A 17,558-nucleotide genomic window follows, 5' to 3' on the forward strand; every position below is an offset into this window, starting at 1 on the left:
TACTACCAAAATAAAATGTTGGCCATTAAAGTATGTTCATCAAAGATCAATAACTCTACCAGTACTATGAACAGCCAAGATAACTCATAGTTTAAAGTATAACAAGAGCTTGGACTTTCCGTGAGATGTTACCATCTAGTTTGAAAACAAGCTGTCAAATATTAACCTTCTTTCTTCAATTTCACTAAGAGAACCTCATTAATATTCAAAGATAGTCAAAATTGGACAGTTTTCCCCCAGGATCTGCTCTGTTGTGAGGAATTAACACGATTTCAACTGAAATATACAGCCATAGATCTAGTGAGACAAGCGTCATTGCATTCCATGCATTCATATCTATTAGCCAATGACTGGATAGTTAACTATAAGTACAGATCCCATCTTCATCAAATTGGCATTTATCTGCCTAAAGTCCAAGCTTCTGGTTGAAACTCAAATAAGAAATGATCCATATTTCCAAATTACAGAACACAGCTAGGATGCATTATCTTTTGTAAGTACAATACTTTTTATGTTAAACATGATATAAAAATCTAAGGGCTAGTTAATTTGGATTGTCTATTAGTCGGACTTGCCAGACAGTTTGAAGTTTTTGTGAAGACTGAACCCCATCCTGTTACCTGCTGACGACCTCTGCTATTTTGGAGTGTTCCTCTGAGGGACTTTTCAATGCTTTCCTTCTGGTTGAGATGTTGTAAAACAAATCCTCTACCTTGTAACAGAGATTAAAACATTTGTAAAATAATGGTGTGAAGCTAATGTGAACATTTAAACCAGGGTTTAAATTTTGCATTTAAAATCATATATAGGGTATAAAAAATAAAAGAACTCCTCCATAACTTGACAATGCTACACGTAATGAATTGCAGGGTTCACATCAAATACACAAAATAATTTGATAAAGAGCACAACTTGCAAAAAATCATCAGATAAAAACTTCCTACAAATATGCACATTTTTCCGTTCGTAAAAACTGTTCATTACTAAAATTCCAACTTCAAAAGGGCCAAAATTCCCAGAAAAATATTGAAATTGGAATTTCCTGGTAATATGCACATCTACAGATTGTGTCCAAAATACTTACAAAGTTTTACAAAATTTTGTGCAGCAGTTTAAGAGAAGATGCACTTACCAAAAAAAATGAATGAAAGGTCAAATATGTTAAACCTGTTGCAACTTTGTTGCAAGATATATAAATATATAAAGGCACTTATGTTGCTCATCCAGTCATGGTATGTAATTTACATGAAGAGGAAACCTTACATGAGGGGAAAATCAAGGTGTAAACTATATATAAAGGGGAACAAGGTGTAAACTTTACATGAAGGGAAACAAGGTGTAAACTATAAATGAAGGGGAACAAGGTGTAAACTTTACATGAAGGGAAACAAGGTGTAAACTATAAATGAAGGGGAACAAGGTGTAAACTTTAAATGAAAAGGACATCACAATGTTAATTTTACATAAAGGGGAATCAAAGTGAAGTAAAGTCTTAACACAAAATGAAGTTGTAGATTATGGGGAAATCAAGGTGTAAACTTTACACCAGGGAATCATGGTGTAATGGGAAATCAAATAAAGTTTTCAAACAACTATGCTATAATAAGTGTTTTCAATACAAAGAGGTCATGCAACATGAAAAATTTATACATGAACTAGATATCTGTGAGCCAATGCTCACTAGTGATACCCCTGCTCTGATGTAAATATACAAAATATGCAAAGTTGTCATTTAACAGGAAGTTGACATCAGAGAGGCACAAAATGGATCTCACCTTATGGCTTGCCTAAACAAAGAGTGTGTTGAAATTTCATGCGCCAAGAAAAATATGAGTGATAGATATATGGTGGTGCTATATATACTACTGATGTCACATGATTTGAATCCTTTGAAGAGCGAGCCCGAGTATAATTAGTCAAGAATTATGCTATTGATACTCCGATATGCCGAAGGCTGTATGAAAAGAATGGATCTCACCATATGGCTTGCCTAAACAAAGAGTGTGTTGAAATTTCAAGCATCTGCAATCAACAGTTGCTGAGAAAAATTACACAGAAATTATGTTACAGACAGACACACAAGGGTAAAACAGTATATCCCTTCTCCTTCAAAGCAGGGGTAAAAAAACTAGGGCAAGCATACTGTAATTTGAGTTCCAACATTCCCTGCACATGGTTTTACTGGCTCTTTCACTTTACCATCCACATAACTTCCTCTGGAAAATACAATTAAAGCAAAATAAACAATTCAAACATGAAACAGACTATATATACTCTCATGAAAGTATAATTTACAAGTATAATATTTTTCGAAAGTCGAACATCTCGAGGATTTCTATGTATTTTTAACAACCAAATCTTATTCTTATGCAAGGATATGTGTAAGGTAAAGAGAAATCATATTTACTTAATAAACTGCATTAATCTCTATAGTATAACGTAGATAGTTTAAAAAGTCAATCATGTTTATGTTGAAAATACATAGAATATTGCCACAATGTAGCTGCTTATATAAAGAATTATTATACAAAGTATAGAATTGAAAGATAGACAATGACTTCAGTGACAAAAAAACTGACTTGAAAGCACATTTTGAATCAGTCGTTTTGGTTGTTATGGTGACATGTGCCACATGACTAATACTGGCCAATGCTTCGCCTCGAAATCCATATGTAGCGATAGAGTTCAAGTCCTCAAACTTCTGCAGTTTACTAGTGGTAAATCTTTCACAAACAATGTCCATATCTTCTTTCTGTAAATAAAATCATGGTGAAATAACCAAGAGGTGACAAACCAACAAGTGAACAACACATAACCAACCATGGAATGAAATACAATCTCTGTACAACAGAAACACATTTCAGCTTCTTTCATAAGAGATATCACAACAGTTCAACAAATTTGTAGTCAATGACCCCTAGTTAATGATTTCACTGTTAAAAGGCAATAGGTCATCAGTTGCAAGACCAATCCATTAGAAAACATCACTTTGAAGAGGAGAATTCATTAAACTTTACAGAAGTAAAAAATAAATGCTGTCCTCTCTTAAAGGTAAAATAAGAAGAATACTAAAAGAGAACTATCAAGACAAATACAACAGAGCAGATGATCATCAATAACAAAAAAAATAAAATATTTCTCATAATTTTGTTACTAATTTTAGTTTCATTTGGCCTTATCAATGTTTATTTTTAGAATCACTTGACCTGATAACTGTGGGTATTTTTAGCATCACTTGACCGGTTATTGTGTCTATTTAAAGTAACACTCACCCTGATCCCTGTGCCGTTATCCTGAATCTGTAGCAGTTTCAGGCCACCTTGTTTGACAGTGACCTGAATGTTAGAGGACTTGGCATCCAAACTATTAACATAAAATTGTATGTTATATCTTATTACCTTAAGGTACTTGATATGTATTATAAACCTTATAACAAACTTTTAAAGTGGGTTTCTCTTTAAATATTACGACTCTAAAAAGGAGTCTTAACAAAGAATTCCTTGGATGGTGCCACAGAGAGTTTGGCATTTAGTAATCAAAAAGAAAAACCAAACTGAGAGGCCTGCAGCACAATCGCTCACAAGCACTTGCCAAAACTGGTTTTTCAGGTAAATTTGGTAAGCACTCACAAGTGCCTACTCTGCTGAACACACCTCAGGTGTTTTTCCCTATCAGTTCAAAAAGATTTCAATCTAATTAAAATTAGATCCTTCAGGCTCTCGTATTAATATGTCCCTGTGACGTATCACGCAAGTGACGCAACGTATCAAAACTACGGAGCAGATGGAAGTTCTTATTTTAATTAGATTGAAAAGATGCGGGCTTTAAGAGTTACGTGGTAACAAGTCAACCCGTTCATGTTAATGTGTTTGCCCTATCAGTTCTCACCTGTTTTCTATCATTTCCTTGAGGGCGTTGGCCGGCCGCTGGATGACTTCTCCGGCAGCAATGCGGTTGACCACCACTTCATCAAGGCGTTTTATTGTACCAGGCTGGGAAGCCATGACACTTTTTTGTTAGGCTTTTACCTGCCTGTAAAGAGCATTATGTAATTACGTGGCATTTGTAATCACAGTAAATTGCAAACAACATTTGAGAAATCTTTAACCATGTTAATGACATTAGTTACATTTAGAACTTTCAAAATTTTTCATTTTTAAGCCATTTCAATGCAAAACAGCAGTTTTTAAAAGCCTGAGTGATACAATCACATATTATGATTTAAGTATTAAAAATATTGCAAAACACTCCTTATAATATGGTAAGACAAAAGAAAAACTAATCTAAAAAGAGAACAAGAGATATTTGGGAAACATAAATGCCTCCATTCCTTAGAGACATCTGAGAAGAATAAGAACAGAAACTGCAAATAATTTTTCAGTCATAACTCTGTCGAAAATTGCTCGATCATACCCCAAATAAAACTTAACCTAGATATCATGAAGATAAATCTGTATACCAAATTTCATATCAGTAAGTGCAACCTCTGCAAAGAAATTGAACGGAAACCGCAAATAATTAGAATTTTTTACTTTGTACAAGGGGCACAACTCTGTCAAAATTGCTCAATTGTACCCGATATCAAACTTGACCTATAAATTATTATGATAAATCTGTAAACCAAATTTCATTTCAATCAATATGTGCAACCTCTGCGAAGAAAATGAACGAAAACTGTTGATAGTCTGACAGATAGACAGCAGCAAAGCAATATGCCCTCCCTTCTTCAAAGAGGAGCATTAATATAAAGACTAATATAACAATAAAAAATAGTAGATGAATATCAATTACAAAAAATTACATGTACAGAATAATCCATTTTCTTAATTTTGTACACCTGCTTTAATTCTTTCTTAAATTCTAATTTAAATGGCTAGTTTTTTAAAGTAATTTGCAAAACGTCCTTTTTTTCTTTCGACATTCACAATTTTGTTAACATTTATAAAATTAAATCCTTATATGCGACTGTGTATATGAAAAAAAGAATTCTCCTGAGTGTGAATGAGAACGTCTTCAACCCCCCCCCCCCACCCAAATTTAGTAGTACATATACTGGCACAATATTTATAGGCATATTAGAAATGTTCCCAAAATATTTAATGAATTATCATGGTTTATACCAAAGTTTTAAGAGTTTGAAGCGATGTACAGTGGAATTAATGTTTAGTTTAATTGTTATGAGCATTATCCCCTATACCCCTCTCCTTTTATTTTTAATTTAATTAATCCTATAGCTTGATCTGTAGAGTGCTGAATTTGTATGTCAAAGGATCTGGGTTCAAACCCAAGCAGAAGCAATAGGTGTCTACAGGTAACAGTTGGTATCCCTGTACGCATGGTAAGGACCTTGGTATTCTCCTGAGTGTGAATGAGAAAGTCTTCAAAATTCCCCCCCCCCCCCCCCAAATTTCGGCACTCCTGAGATAATAATTCAATGATGACTCTTTTCTATAGAAGGGGGATAATGTGGCAGAGTCAGGTACCTAGCATCCTTACAACCTTTGCCTACTGCCAGTAGTGGGTTAATTAACCCTTTAGTTCGATTGGTAGAGTACTGGATTTAGTGGATTTGTATACCAAATGACCTAGATTTAATCCCCTGCAGAGGAATCTTCTGGTTTCGGTGCTCACACTAAACTAAACTATACATGTACATACCACTAAATTTATCCTATACAAATATGTATATGATCTTGGAACTGTCACTTCTAATGCTATAATCGTCCACTGACATGAGTAGTGCAGTGTAGACAGATATAATTCTCCGTTTTATTTTAACAAAGTCGAAACAAAACTTAATAAATAGAGAAAAATACACTACCCCCGGAATATGATTTTCGTGTCAACAAACTTTTCTTCCCGCCATCTTTGACATGAGAATTTTTATTTCCACTGCACAGAAGATTAATTTTTAGGGACGATAACTCTTTAAGCGTATTTATCTCCTTGGAGATGGTTACTTCTTAGAAAGTAGTTCCGTATTTAAAAATCTATAAAAACAGAATATTTATGCAGCCATTATATTTTCTCCAACTTTTAACAATGTTGTTTGCAATAAAATATATATGCAGTTTATCTTTTTGACTTTCACGAGGAAAATAATTGGCATTAAGTCTAGAACTCTTTTTAAGCGGAAGGTTTTTTTAGATTGCCATAAACAACATGGCGGACACCTTGCGAAAAACGAAGATGTAAACAAATAATTTTCGTCGTAAGATGTAGCCGCTGCATTTAACTATTGTTTCAGTGGACAGAAGAAACAAAAACAATCATGCCTTCGGTGACTGCTCTAAGCCGGACCATATCGGGTCCTATAGGGCTACACGAGGGCTCTAAAGAATTGCCACTTGTGGAAACTATGCAACTGGTAGAGCCCCGAAGAGAGAAGACTGTACCTAATCACCTTCTTGAAACAAGTAATTAGGTTTTCCACATAAAATGAATTGAACTTACAATTTTTTGAAGTTTATTTTATTGATAACTAAACTGTCAAAATACCAAACAACAACAATGCTCATTTTATTATACACTCAGTGTTGCAAAAATTAAGCATGTGTACAGTTTGTTTTAATCTATCATATAAGATAGGGTTAGCACACAAATTGGTTTTTTTTTTAGGTATATAAGATGAGACCCAAGCTCAGGTCTTTAGATACATAATCATCGTGTTGCGCTTATCAGATAAAATGTTACAAAGTGAAGTTATGTATCAAAAATATGATATGATATGAAATAAATTTTTTAAATCCCATTATTTTTTTTTCAGAAATATACTCCAAAGTTTCTCAAAATGCCATGGTCCTGGCTAAACCTGCAATCATACACTTTGGAGGTTTTGAGGTGGATAAGAAACATGTACAATCCTTGCAGATTGTCAATGCCTCCACCGAAGTTATTAATATGCATATCATTCCCCCACAAACGAAGTACTTCTATATCAAATACAAGAAAATGGTAAGAGTCATACATTAAATTTCTATGTTCAGCAATTCCAAGACACTAGTCTGAAGGGGGGGGGGATATTACTCAATTTATTTTCTGTATAGTTTACATTGTTTCCCTTACATATCAAATTTGTGCAGATTGAAGTTGGTACAATTTTTGTCAAAGATTTGACAATTTGTGCATCTTTTGAATATATATTATCAAGTCAGAGATATTTAACAACTTTGAATGTTTTTCAAAATGTGTTTTTAACATCTTAACATCTGTTCTTTTTCCTATTCAGGAGCGCTTGGTGCCCGGGCTAACCATTGATTGTACGATAGAGTTTAGTCCCGATGAGTGGAGATATTACTATGATAGTATTAGAATCAACTGTCCAGTAAGTATCAATATAACTTAGACCAATTTATTTTCTTGAGTTATAACTCTCGTATCTCAAGATCCAGGTGTTTCGTGGCTATGCATCTTTAATGTAATATTCAGACATCTGAAATCTTAAAAAAAAATTATTCCTTTGTGTTCACCTTGAAGACCTTATCCAGGAAAAAGAAGGGAACATAGCTTTAGATTTGAATGCGATATTTCACTCCTGGGTATTATTTTTCAGGGGGAGGAGAATCTGGTGATTCCGATTCATGCCTACCCTGTGATGAGTACCAAGGACTTCCCCACACAGTTCAGTTTCCCGCCGGTGCCTGTGGGACACAAGTAAGTTTTCCTTTATCTCCACTCCCTAGGGGGATCCTACCACATATCAAAACAATTATCAACAATAGGATCTCGATCTTGATCTCTCTCTCAGTCTCTATATATATATATTAATTTTTCTGTCTTCCCTCTTTATATCCAATGTTTTCTTACTGTTTTCCTCAAATTTTATTTTTTTTTATCTCTGCTACTGGATTACATTCTTGTTTTTTCACCTTCTTTATAATCAAGCTAAATAAAATGGTGAAACTTGATTTATTACTTAATCTTATAAGTACTTCAAATTTATTTACAAGTGTCACTATTCTGTCTGATTTCATGGTGATTATTTTTTTTCTAGAATGACACAGTTATTCCCCTTGAGGTGTGAGGGACCAGTTGATTTTGAGTACCAGCTTATCTATGTACAACCCCACCCTTCTTTTACAGTGCACCCAATGAATGGTAAGCCAAATAATTGACACATGTAATTTAAAAAAATTTGATGGAATTTTTTATATTCATTGCTAATAAAATCAGCTTTCAAATAGTCAAAATACTATCAAATAAAACACACACACAACTCTCCTTCAACTTTATTTTATTTAGTTACAAGTGCAAGTATAGTCAGGAATCTTACAGCTCAATCAATCCTATTTTTTTTCTGTACATTTGATTAAACTATACTTGTTTTGACAGGAATCATTCCGGCTCACGGACAAACGGAGGTCTCTGTAACGTTTGCTCCTCTGGAGTTCCAGACAGCTCTCATGAAGATCCAGCTGACCATTTCTCAGTTTAACTCTCAGCCCATTGTGTGCACATTTACAGGAGTCTCTACCCCTGGGCTGCTGAAGTAAGTCACAAAATTGGATAGAAAATTATAAACTTTTTCAATTGAAGGGATTCAAATATTTCTACAGAACAGTACATTCTTTTTTTTTTTTTTTTTTTTGGTAAGAAATCATCCACTTTGAGAATTGCTTTGAATACTATTCCCAATACAGTTGAACTTCGATATCTCGAACACCGATATCTCGAATACAATGGATATGTCGAAGTCGATATGGATAGGTCGAAGTCCCAACCACCTATTTTTCAAGTAATTTACCCTCGAATACTCGGATATCTCGAAGTTTTTCAACAGCCCCCTCTAGTTCGAGATAACAAAGTTTGACTGTATTTGACTTTTTCACTTTTCCTTCTTTCTTTGACTATTATTTGTAACAAATTATTAATGCCTGTATGTATGATGTGGTTTGTAGAGATATCTCCATGCAGAATCAGGAAATTGATGACAACGTCCTTGACCCCCGCTGTCTTTCTCCGCTAGACAGGTCACGGGAGAAGAGGAAGCTGGCCTTCAAGATCAAACCCAAAGCTACAAAGCAGCAAACTCCACAGGTATAGAAGGAGCACATTATTGGAGAATCATTTAGCTTTTGTAAAGCATAGTGAAAATATTATCTATATCATTTATGTATTCCTGAATGACACTGATACATGCCCTTGTGTTTTGAAATTATATGTAAAAAGTGCGATTTATTTTTTATTCTCTTATAAGTGCAATTTTTAATTTCAATGGAAGAAAAAGAAAAATTGCATAGAGAATTTCTTTGTAATGAAACAGTGAAAAAAAAATTAAAACTTTTTGTTAATCTGAATGCCCTTATTCTTAGACTATTGAAGAAGGAGCACTTAATGAGGATTATGGTTTTACCTAGTAATGTCTGTTAATGTTAGTAAGCTTAGACAAAAAAAACAGAGTAAAGAGAGAGAACAGCAGGGAAAATATTAGAATAACAAGAGTAAATATAAAGGAACATAGAGAAGTGATTTTGGTATATATACTATAAAAAAGTAATATTGGACAAAAAAGACAGGAGAAAATGTTAGAATAAAATGAAAAGGGTATATACATTTTCAAAGTTATATCTGTAAATTTATTTCACTAGATTCAGGAAGTAGAGTACAATGGTGTGAGGTTTCCTCCCAAACTGAACACTCCGTTTGCTGTGGCACAAGTTCTGAACCAGGAGCCCGGGAAGCTCCGAGCCAAGGATCTCCGGGATAGTAAGTGCTGCAAAGCCATTTTATCATAGTACTGTCTTTACTTTGAATTTTTCCACTGAGAGAGAGGACAGGAAATTTCAGTGTGTTCCATTATCAAATTGCATGGATTTTTTTTTATTTTCAAAACAGCTGTGTTGGCACAGAAACAGACCAATAAGCCAGCCACTCGTCAAATGAAGGTTAGTCTTCTGTGATTTACTCAAAAGATGGTATTATGAATGTTAACATTTCTTCCACATAAAAATTAACTTCCAGGGATGAGCTTTGCCAATTATTTATCATTAATGTTCTTTGTCAACCTATAAAAAGGTAGACCTAAATTGTAGATTTATTGTTTGTAGTTCATCATATCTTTATCAACATAAGTTATTGAAACTCTAGTACATGTATTAGTTTTTGAATACTTATTCTGTATTAGGATTGATTTCCTTCTGCAAATTTTTAACTGAAAGTGTGGGTTTCTACTGCATATTACACTAAATGGTTCCTGTATGTTTAAGAAATTTTATATTTTACACAAAACACCTTTATTTTGTTGTATCTGTTGATTGCATCAGGAAGCCATGTTTGAGCACAAAGTGAGACAGAACGTCTATGAGGAACGACAGAACCAACTTCGATGGCAGGTCAAACTCGGGGACGATCAGATCACAAACTCGGACCGAGCCCAGATCCTGGAGGACCGAGATCAGTCCTGGAAGGAATACAAAGTAAGGATTCAGTCAAGTTTACAGAGATATAAAACTACAGGGTACAGGCATGGCCATCTTTAATAGGGGATTGCATAATTTACTTTATTCATATCTCTGATACCTAAAATTGTTAATTTTATTGTGTGCATGCGTTGACATAAAGATACTTTCAGTTGAACCTGGGTATCTCAGCAGCCTTAGATGCATTTATATATATATATCAATCAATAGGATGCCAAATCAGTGTCTCTTTACATATTTTACCCGTAATATCTCAATTCATTTGATACTTTTATTTATATTTTATATTCTTTTTAACTCCATTAAATTAAAGAAAATTGACTGTTATGGTATGCACATGTATATGTGGTCTAATCTCGTAGTGCTAATCTTGCAGGGGCTGAGAAAAAAGTTTGAGATTATTAAGATTAATTAACTTTAAGATACAGTGTTTGGGACTGCCAATTTGCTTTGATGAAAACATGGTTTGAAACCAAGATACCAGTTTTAAATGTTTGAGATACCAATATTTAATTTTATTAAAAATGTTTTGTCTCTGGCATTGTATAAGAACAACGTGACAGGATGAAAACTTATTCTTTGATATACAGGTTTCCAGACTAATTTCTGATCCTGATGTAAGATTGAAAGTTATTCTTGGGAAAATTTTGTTAATCTGGAAAATGTGATGTTTTAATTATCTAGCAAAGTGATGTTTCAGATCCAACAACATTTTGTCTGTACCTAATTATCAACATCACATTTTTGTTCAGAACTTTTTGTGAAATTTTGAAGTTGAGTTTTATTCTTTGTTCCAATTGTTTTCTCGGTTAATATGCTACTATGTCATTCCTAATGTTTCTTGATTGAAGACAACAAAAGAAAATTTATTTGAGTACTTTGAAAACAACCTCAGAGTATATTTTATAGGATAAACTTTTATATATTGTTACGATATATATATGTTTTCTAAAAAAAAAAGTAATAAGTTTTATATTTAGACAATATTAAATTTGCTGATTATCTTTTCAGTAATAAAAAAGTAACTGCAAACAGTATACTTTTTCTATTTTGTGAGCTTGTTTATATCAATTCTCTATTTTTGCAGTATGATAAAAGGGGAGACCCTGTGATAGAGGAGGAATACAAGCGGACAGAAACCAAATGTACGTTTCGACGTACGTTTCGTGACCACACAGATTTAGCCCCAGAGACGGCCATGTTTGATACGTACAGTAACGATCTCTGGGCCACTCGGCATGCTGCACTTGGAAAATTTGCTCAAGCTGCCAGAAAGGTAAACAAAAGATGTCTGAGGGTACCTGTAAAAAATATGTCTAGAATACCTGTCAAAATAGGTTTCTAGAGTACCTGTTTAAATAGATGTCTAGAATACCTGTAAAAAAAATTGTGGAGTACCTGTTAAAATAGATTATTAGAGAACTTGTTATTTCCCATCTCAAATTTTCTGTTTGTTATAGAATTTGATAATTATTTCTCTTAAAATTTATGAGACTTGTCAGTAAACTGGCAACATTTACCTGTATTTCAATCTAGACCGTAGTTCGGTACATGTAGATTGGAAGTAAAAGTGTCATGTTAATTGAATTCTTTTATCATATGTTATAGGTGGTTATACATATGAGAGCCAACTGGAAGGTCAAGGTCCTGAAGAAGGTCGTCCAGGACATTCTGGAGCAGGAGAGGAATGTGGAGACAAGGACAGGTGAGAATTGAGGCACTCAAGGGGGCAGTATATCATTAGATATAAAAAAAAAAAGGTGGAAGGGAGTCAAAACAAAAGTGGGCTAAAGGTTGCTGTCTAAATTTTAACCTTTCAAAAGGTGCCCCAGTTGTGTTAGAGTTGATATGTTTTTACAACCATTGTTTAAGTCAAGTACTTTTTAATTATAAAATTTATACATTTGTCCTGAATATTAAGAAATATATTCTCTACATAGCCACTCTTTTTATGATGTGTAGGGGTACTTTGTCGCATGTAAAATGTTGGAATCTATGTTAAATCATTAATTTTACAGCCCTGTTGGAAAAGAAAGAAAAGGAGGAGGAGATGGAGTTGATCCCTCACGAGATCCAGATCACTGCCGATAAAATCAAGAAATTCACCTTCCCAATCTATGTCCCTCCAAATGTCAAAGACGATATGGTGAGAGACTTATTTTCTCTTTTTATACAAAATTCTAGATGTATGAAACAATTTTTTTTTTTTAAATTTTAATTCATGACATTAAAGATGCTTTAAATAATGTGCGAGATATATTTTTCATTTTTAAAGAATAAAAAAGCACTGAAGGACTGCACTCCTAATAAGAATTTCAAACAGTTTATCAATTTTCTCCCAAAAATGTATTGATGATTTTGTTCTTCTTTCATTTAGGCCCCTGATGCTCTCGGTAAAGTCCCGTACAAACCCTCAGAGGTTGTGGTCAAGAGGAAAGTGCCCTTCTTTGGTCTCAAAGTCCCCAAGCATTATTCGTTACTAGGTTATGACAAACACCTTGTGCATGAAGCCTCGCGGGGATATGTGGCTCCCAAGCTGCCACGCCCTCTCAGGACAGGGGCTGAGGTATGTACCTCTTTCTCTATCTTTCTCTCTCTCTCTCTCTCTCAACATCCTTTTTCTTATGATCCAAGATGTTTCAGTTATATGATCAGATAATTTTCAAGCAACTCTTCTTTGTTTGCCAAAGCAAATATCCCTGTATAGTGAATATTTGTCAGCAGCTTTGTATAGTACTATAATTGTATTTTTTTCTTGAAGTCATTTACACTGCAAATTTTACAATATTTTATGCATATTCAACCTGACATGTTTTTAAAACAGGATGAGAGTATCAGGATTTCTGTGCCAGTGGAGGAAATAGAGGCTCCCCCCACAGAAGCTGCGGCAGTGGAAGACGCCACACAGGACGTGGTCCGCGAGGGGTCTGCCGTGAAGAAGACCCAGCAAGTGGTGGCACTGACACCACCAAAGGCTCTGTTCCAACCAATAGAATATCCTTCCCTCCATATATTTGTAAGTCAATGGAATAACCATCATTCCATATACCGGTATGTGTTATGAGGTCAGTTGTTGAAATAACTGTCCCTCCATATATTTGTAAGTCAGTCAATAGAATATCCATCTATCTATCCATGTATTCATGTAAAATAAATAAAAAGTTCAGTTCACATATTTTTAACCCTTTTTGAGATGTCAACCAATATATATGCAAGTCAATGAGATTGCTCAGTGTAAGGCGCATCAAAATTGGTGCATACATTTATGCAGAGACTAGATAATCTGGATTTTTTAATTTGTCCATGCTCTTCATTTATAAAAGTTTTTAAGGTTAAATTTGTGCTTAACACCGTGTGAATTTGCAAAATGTGGCGCATTTAAATTTGATTTTTCAAAAAAAAGCATACAGGACCAGAAGAACACTCCAAATTGTTCAGAGACTATACACTCTTTCACAGTCTGATATCCCTCAAACTTTGTCCAGAGACTTTACACTTTGATTTCTCTTACAGAACCCCGCCCCAGGGCTACAGGTGTTCCAGGCCCCGGTCCCTTACTCGGAGACAGACTCAGACTTCCACCTGTGTCCTATACCTACCTACTTCAAGAAGGACCATGCCACTAATCCGCACTCCGCCACACAGAGGCGGTACCTGGACAGAGAGGTGAATATCATTGCTGAAATCTACTTATGTGATTATGAAACTCATGTAGACAATTTCATTTCTAAAGTGTACTTGGTCTTAATTTCATGGGAAAATGAATTAAATCTGTAATCTACTTTTCCAAATTTGAGAATTGTAAAATCAATTTTTTTTTTCTTTCAAAATGGAAGACCAAAAATTTTAGCACTTCAATGTATAAACTTTAATCATTGTTCCATTTGTTATACAGGACACAATCAGGGGCATTATGGGATGGAAGAAGTTCCCCTCCCAGGGCCTGACCTCCCTGGCCAACACCCCCACTCTGACCAGTGTGTGGGTCCCTCGATGGTGAGTCTGACCTACTTATGGTGAAGTTTGACCTATTTCTGATGCCTTATTCAAATTACAGTTAAACACAGTTATAAAGAACATGCTTATAATGAATTGACTCTTACAGTGAAGTAATTCTCATCTCATTGACTATATTACATGTTGTAAACTTCATGATTATAATGAATTTTGCTTATAACAAAGCAAAATCACCCATCTGTCTGTCTACTACTGAAAACCTTCTATTTTCACAAGACAAAGAGACTTCATAATTGAGGTTAAGGTTATTTATGACCTATACTCTGGGGAATACAATACTTTTGTAATGTATAGAAGTTTTTCTACAAATTACAGTATTCTATTATTTGTACTCTGTTTAAAGAACAACTTTTTTACGCTCAATATGTCTGATTTTCTTTGTTGCCAGGGACGACCAGTTTGGCAGTGACCTTCTCCCAGAGGAAGTCCCCGTTCTTCTTGATCAGTTACCAGAGGATGACAGGCAAAACATTGAAGAGTAAGGGGTTGTACTAAATTCTGTCAACCAAAAATCTGTTCAAATTCCTTATCAATCAAACATTGAAGAGCAAGTTTCAATCAAGAATCTTTACAAATTTCTATTGAGTCATTGACGAGTAACAATTTGTACAAATTTTTGTTAATCAAACCTTAAGGAGGAACAATTTGTATAAATTTCAGTCTAATTCCTGACCATGTTTATGACCTTGATGCTTTTCCTATTATACAAATTACCGCCTGCAGGTCCAGGTTTGGGGCGAATTACAGTGTTAAGTAATGCATTACTTTGCCATTACTTGTAATGCTAAATTTGTGGCACTACACATTACTAGCATTACTTTGAGAACAAGTACAAGTAATGCATTGCAATACAATACCTTTACATATGACATTACTCCAACCCTGCCCTAGTCACCATTGATTTTTTTACTGCTATAAAAAGAATAAGACATATGAAGAGAGATGTGGTTATATCTGAAGTTGAAATTTTGTTTTACAGTGAAGACCATGAGAACTTCACACAAAGTGTAGAAATGACCTTGACCCCTGATATGGTGGCTGCCCAGTTCTCAATTATTGACCCCAAGGTTCCAACCGAGGAAAAAATAGCACCGTAAGTGTGGAACAGAATCACGTAGTGTGAATTTGAGTTTCAGTATATAAGGTTGTTCTCTTGTTAGTAGTTTTTTTTATCATAATTATTCAAATATAGTTGAGTCTGCGCCAGCCAATCAAATAGCATGTTACAGGTAAGATTATTATGGACTGTATTTCATATGAAAATATTTTTTTTTTGCTATTCAGAGATTCTTTCCCTCATGGAAATAAGCTACCGTCTACCAATATACCTGTGTCTACATATGGTCCAGTACCAAGGTATGTTAACATAACATGCACAAATGAATTAAACTAGCTGTCAGTCTTCATACTAGCTGTTGCCTTCCTTGTTTTTTATGTGATTTTTCATTAGGAATGGCATTTTAGCTGGGATTTATTATATAGTAATTATATGTGTCATATTGATTTTTCTTTCAAACTGTCAAAGTTGAAATATTAAATGTGTGTAATGTGGTTTTGGTTTAATAATTTTAAGAGGAGGTTTTTTTGTGGATGGAAGGGAGTTAATCATTCAGGAGCATTGAACATACATACAAATTTTCCCCATTAATTTTCATCTTTCTTAAAAACATGTTTTTTTTTATTTTTGCAGAGAAAAAAGAGAAGAGGAATTAGAATATTTTATGACCAAGAAATACAACCGTTTAGGATCCAAGATTCAGACACGAAATACCACTCTGTCCAATATTGTTACAGACCCAGATCTTCTTCTGAAGTGAACAAAATTATTATTCTGAATTTTCTCTGTTTACACCTCATCAGTGAATATCTGTGCACAGTAACTATATCAAACCTCAATACCTTTTAATTTTCTGTCTTGAAAGAAACCTGTTAAAGAGAATGTTTGTTACAAGTTGTTTTGAAAAATTGATGGAATGCTTGAAGAAAACTTTTAGTGTGGGACTTTTGAGATAGAGAGTCGGAATATCTTATTGAAGATTTATAATAACTTGATTCAAATACAGAAATGAGTGTAAAACTTTTAAAAAGAGTGCTCCAACTTATGATTTCAGCCGTCCAAACCTTGTGAAATCTGTGATATATGTATGTAACCATACATTTTGTAAATAAAATGTCTATTTATATTTGATGGTATGTTGTCTCGATATTTTGATGTTGTCTAGTTTGTATATAAGATATGGAGTGTGTGCCGGACCCAATTTGTTGATAACTGGCAACACTAAAACATCCCCATTTCCCAGTTTGATGTTTTGCTTTAAATGTATTACATGTGGCTGCATATTCTATTTAGCATTTTTGCAGGAAAGCAGTTTCTGCTAAATCATGTACATTGCTATAAAATGCAATCTAAAAAAATAGGAACATTCAAATATGCTAAATCAGATCCATGCTAATTAACTTAGTAAAAAATCATTTTCAGCCAAAAATATTGTACACACTATTAAATATTTACAGTAAATTTTCCAGCAATCGTTTACCCAAAATTTGATATAAAACTTGCATCTATATACTCCTGCATTCACTGCATAACAAAAGGTCAATAAAATATTAGAAACTTAACTTGAAATATGATATTAGTATTAATTTTGTCCAAATCATCCCAAATACATTCATTTGCTTATATTTGGAGTAGGATACTATGCTTTTTTTAATATGATTAATACACCATTAAAGTGTTACAAAATTCACAATTTAAGTAGAGGCTCCTTTGCTTATCATAACCTTGCAATATTTGTACAGGCTAAGGAAAAAGATTTGTAAAAATTTGAGCATATTCGTATTCAATTTAGTCCTCACTCCTGACCCAAGGATCATGTATTAATTAAAACAATTTTGGCAGAGGCACTTTTGCATATCATATCCATTTACTTTCAATAAGACAAGAAGCTGATTTTGAAAGATTGCATTAATTTTACAGTTCTTATCAAAATTCTGAATCTTTTGTTCACAAATATCTATTTAGTTTCCAGTTTCCATTTTCCACCTGATGTTACACACCAAGTTTTGGAAAAGGCTCAACAGTTTTTCAACAATGATGGTCAAACACAGCAATTCAGAAGTTCA

General features: G+C 34.0%; 2 protein-coding genes across 4 annotated transcripts in view; one reads left to right on the forward strand and one right to left on the reverse strand.

Moving 5' to 3' along the window:
* Positions 1-5,929, reverse strand: part of LOC105342900 (DNA mismatch repair protein Mlh1) — a 77,655-nt gene extending 71,726 nt beyond the window's left edge. Inside the window, exons 1-6 of the mRNA XM_066072884.1 lie at positions 5,822-5,929; positions 3,889-4,032; positions 3,273-3,363; positions 2,580-2,752; positions 2,144-2,216; positions 621-712 (exon numbers count right to left, since the gene is read on the reverse strand). Coding sequence (XP_065928956.1) covers positions 621-712; positions 2,144-2,216; positions 2,580-2,752; positions 3,273-3,363; positions 3,889-4,004 — 545 coding nt within the window. The 5' untranslated portion in view covers positions 4,005-4,032; positions 5,822-5,929. The remainder of the gene's footprint in view (positions 1-620; positions 713-2,143; positions 2,217-2,579; positions 2,753-3,272; positions 3,364-3,888; positions 4,033-5,821) is intronic.
* A 205-nt stretch (positions 5,930-6,134) lies between these two features.
* Positions 6,135-16,621, forward strand: LOC105328686 (cilia- and flagella-associated protein 221). 3 transcript variants are annotated; one of them, XM_034462538.2, is made up of 22 exons: positions 6,136-6,416; positions 6,767-6,954; positions 7,229-7,324; positions 7,553-7,653; positions 7,994-8,097; positions 8,332-8,488; positions 8,898-9,036; positions 9,588-9,705; positions 9,835-9,884; positions 10,263-10,415; positions 11,009-11,035; positions 11,506-11,694; positions 12,027-12,123; positions 12,437-12,564; positions 12,796-12,984; positions 13,243-13,434; positions 13,932-14,084; positions 14,314-14,414; positions 14,824-14,913; positions 15,415-15,528; positions 15,720-15,791; positions 16,126-16,621. In XM_034462538.2, the coding sequence occupies exons 1-22, from the start codon at positions 6,272-6,274 to the stop codon at positions 16,250-16,252; spliced, it is 2,730 nt and encodes a 909-aa protein (XP_034318429.2). In that variant the 5' UTR covers positions 6,136-6,271; the 3' UTR covers positions 16,253-16,621. The 3 variants fall into 3 exon arrangements, 2 of the variants coding, with proteins under 2 accessions (XP_034318429.2, XP_034318430.2); XM_034462539.2 differs by lacking the exon at positions 11,009-11,035; XR_010709953.1 differs by lacking the exons at positions 15,720-15,791; positions 16,126-16,621 and having other exon boundaries at positions 6,135-6,416; positions 14,824-14,982.
* The last annotated feature ends 937 nt before the right edge of the window (positions 16,622-17,558 follow it).

Source organism: Magallana gigas, chromosome 10, assembly GCF_963853765.1.
Source record: "Magallana gigas chromosome 10, xbMagGiga1.1, whole genome shotgun sequence".
Lineage (NCBI taxonomy): Eukaryota > Metazoa > Mollusca > Bivalvia > Ostreida > Ostreidae > Magallana > Magallana gigas.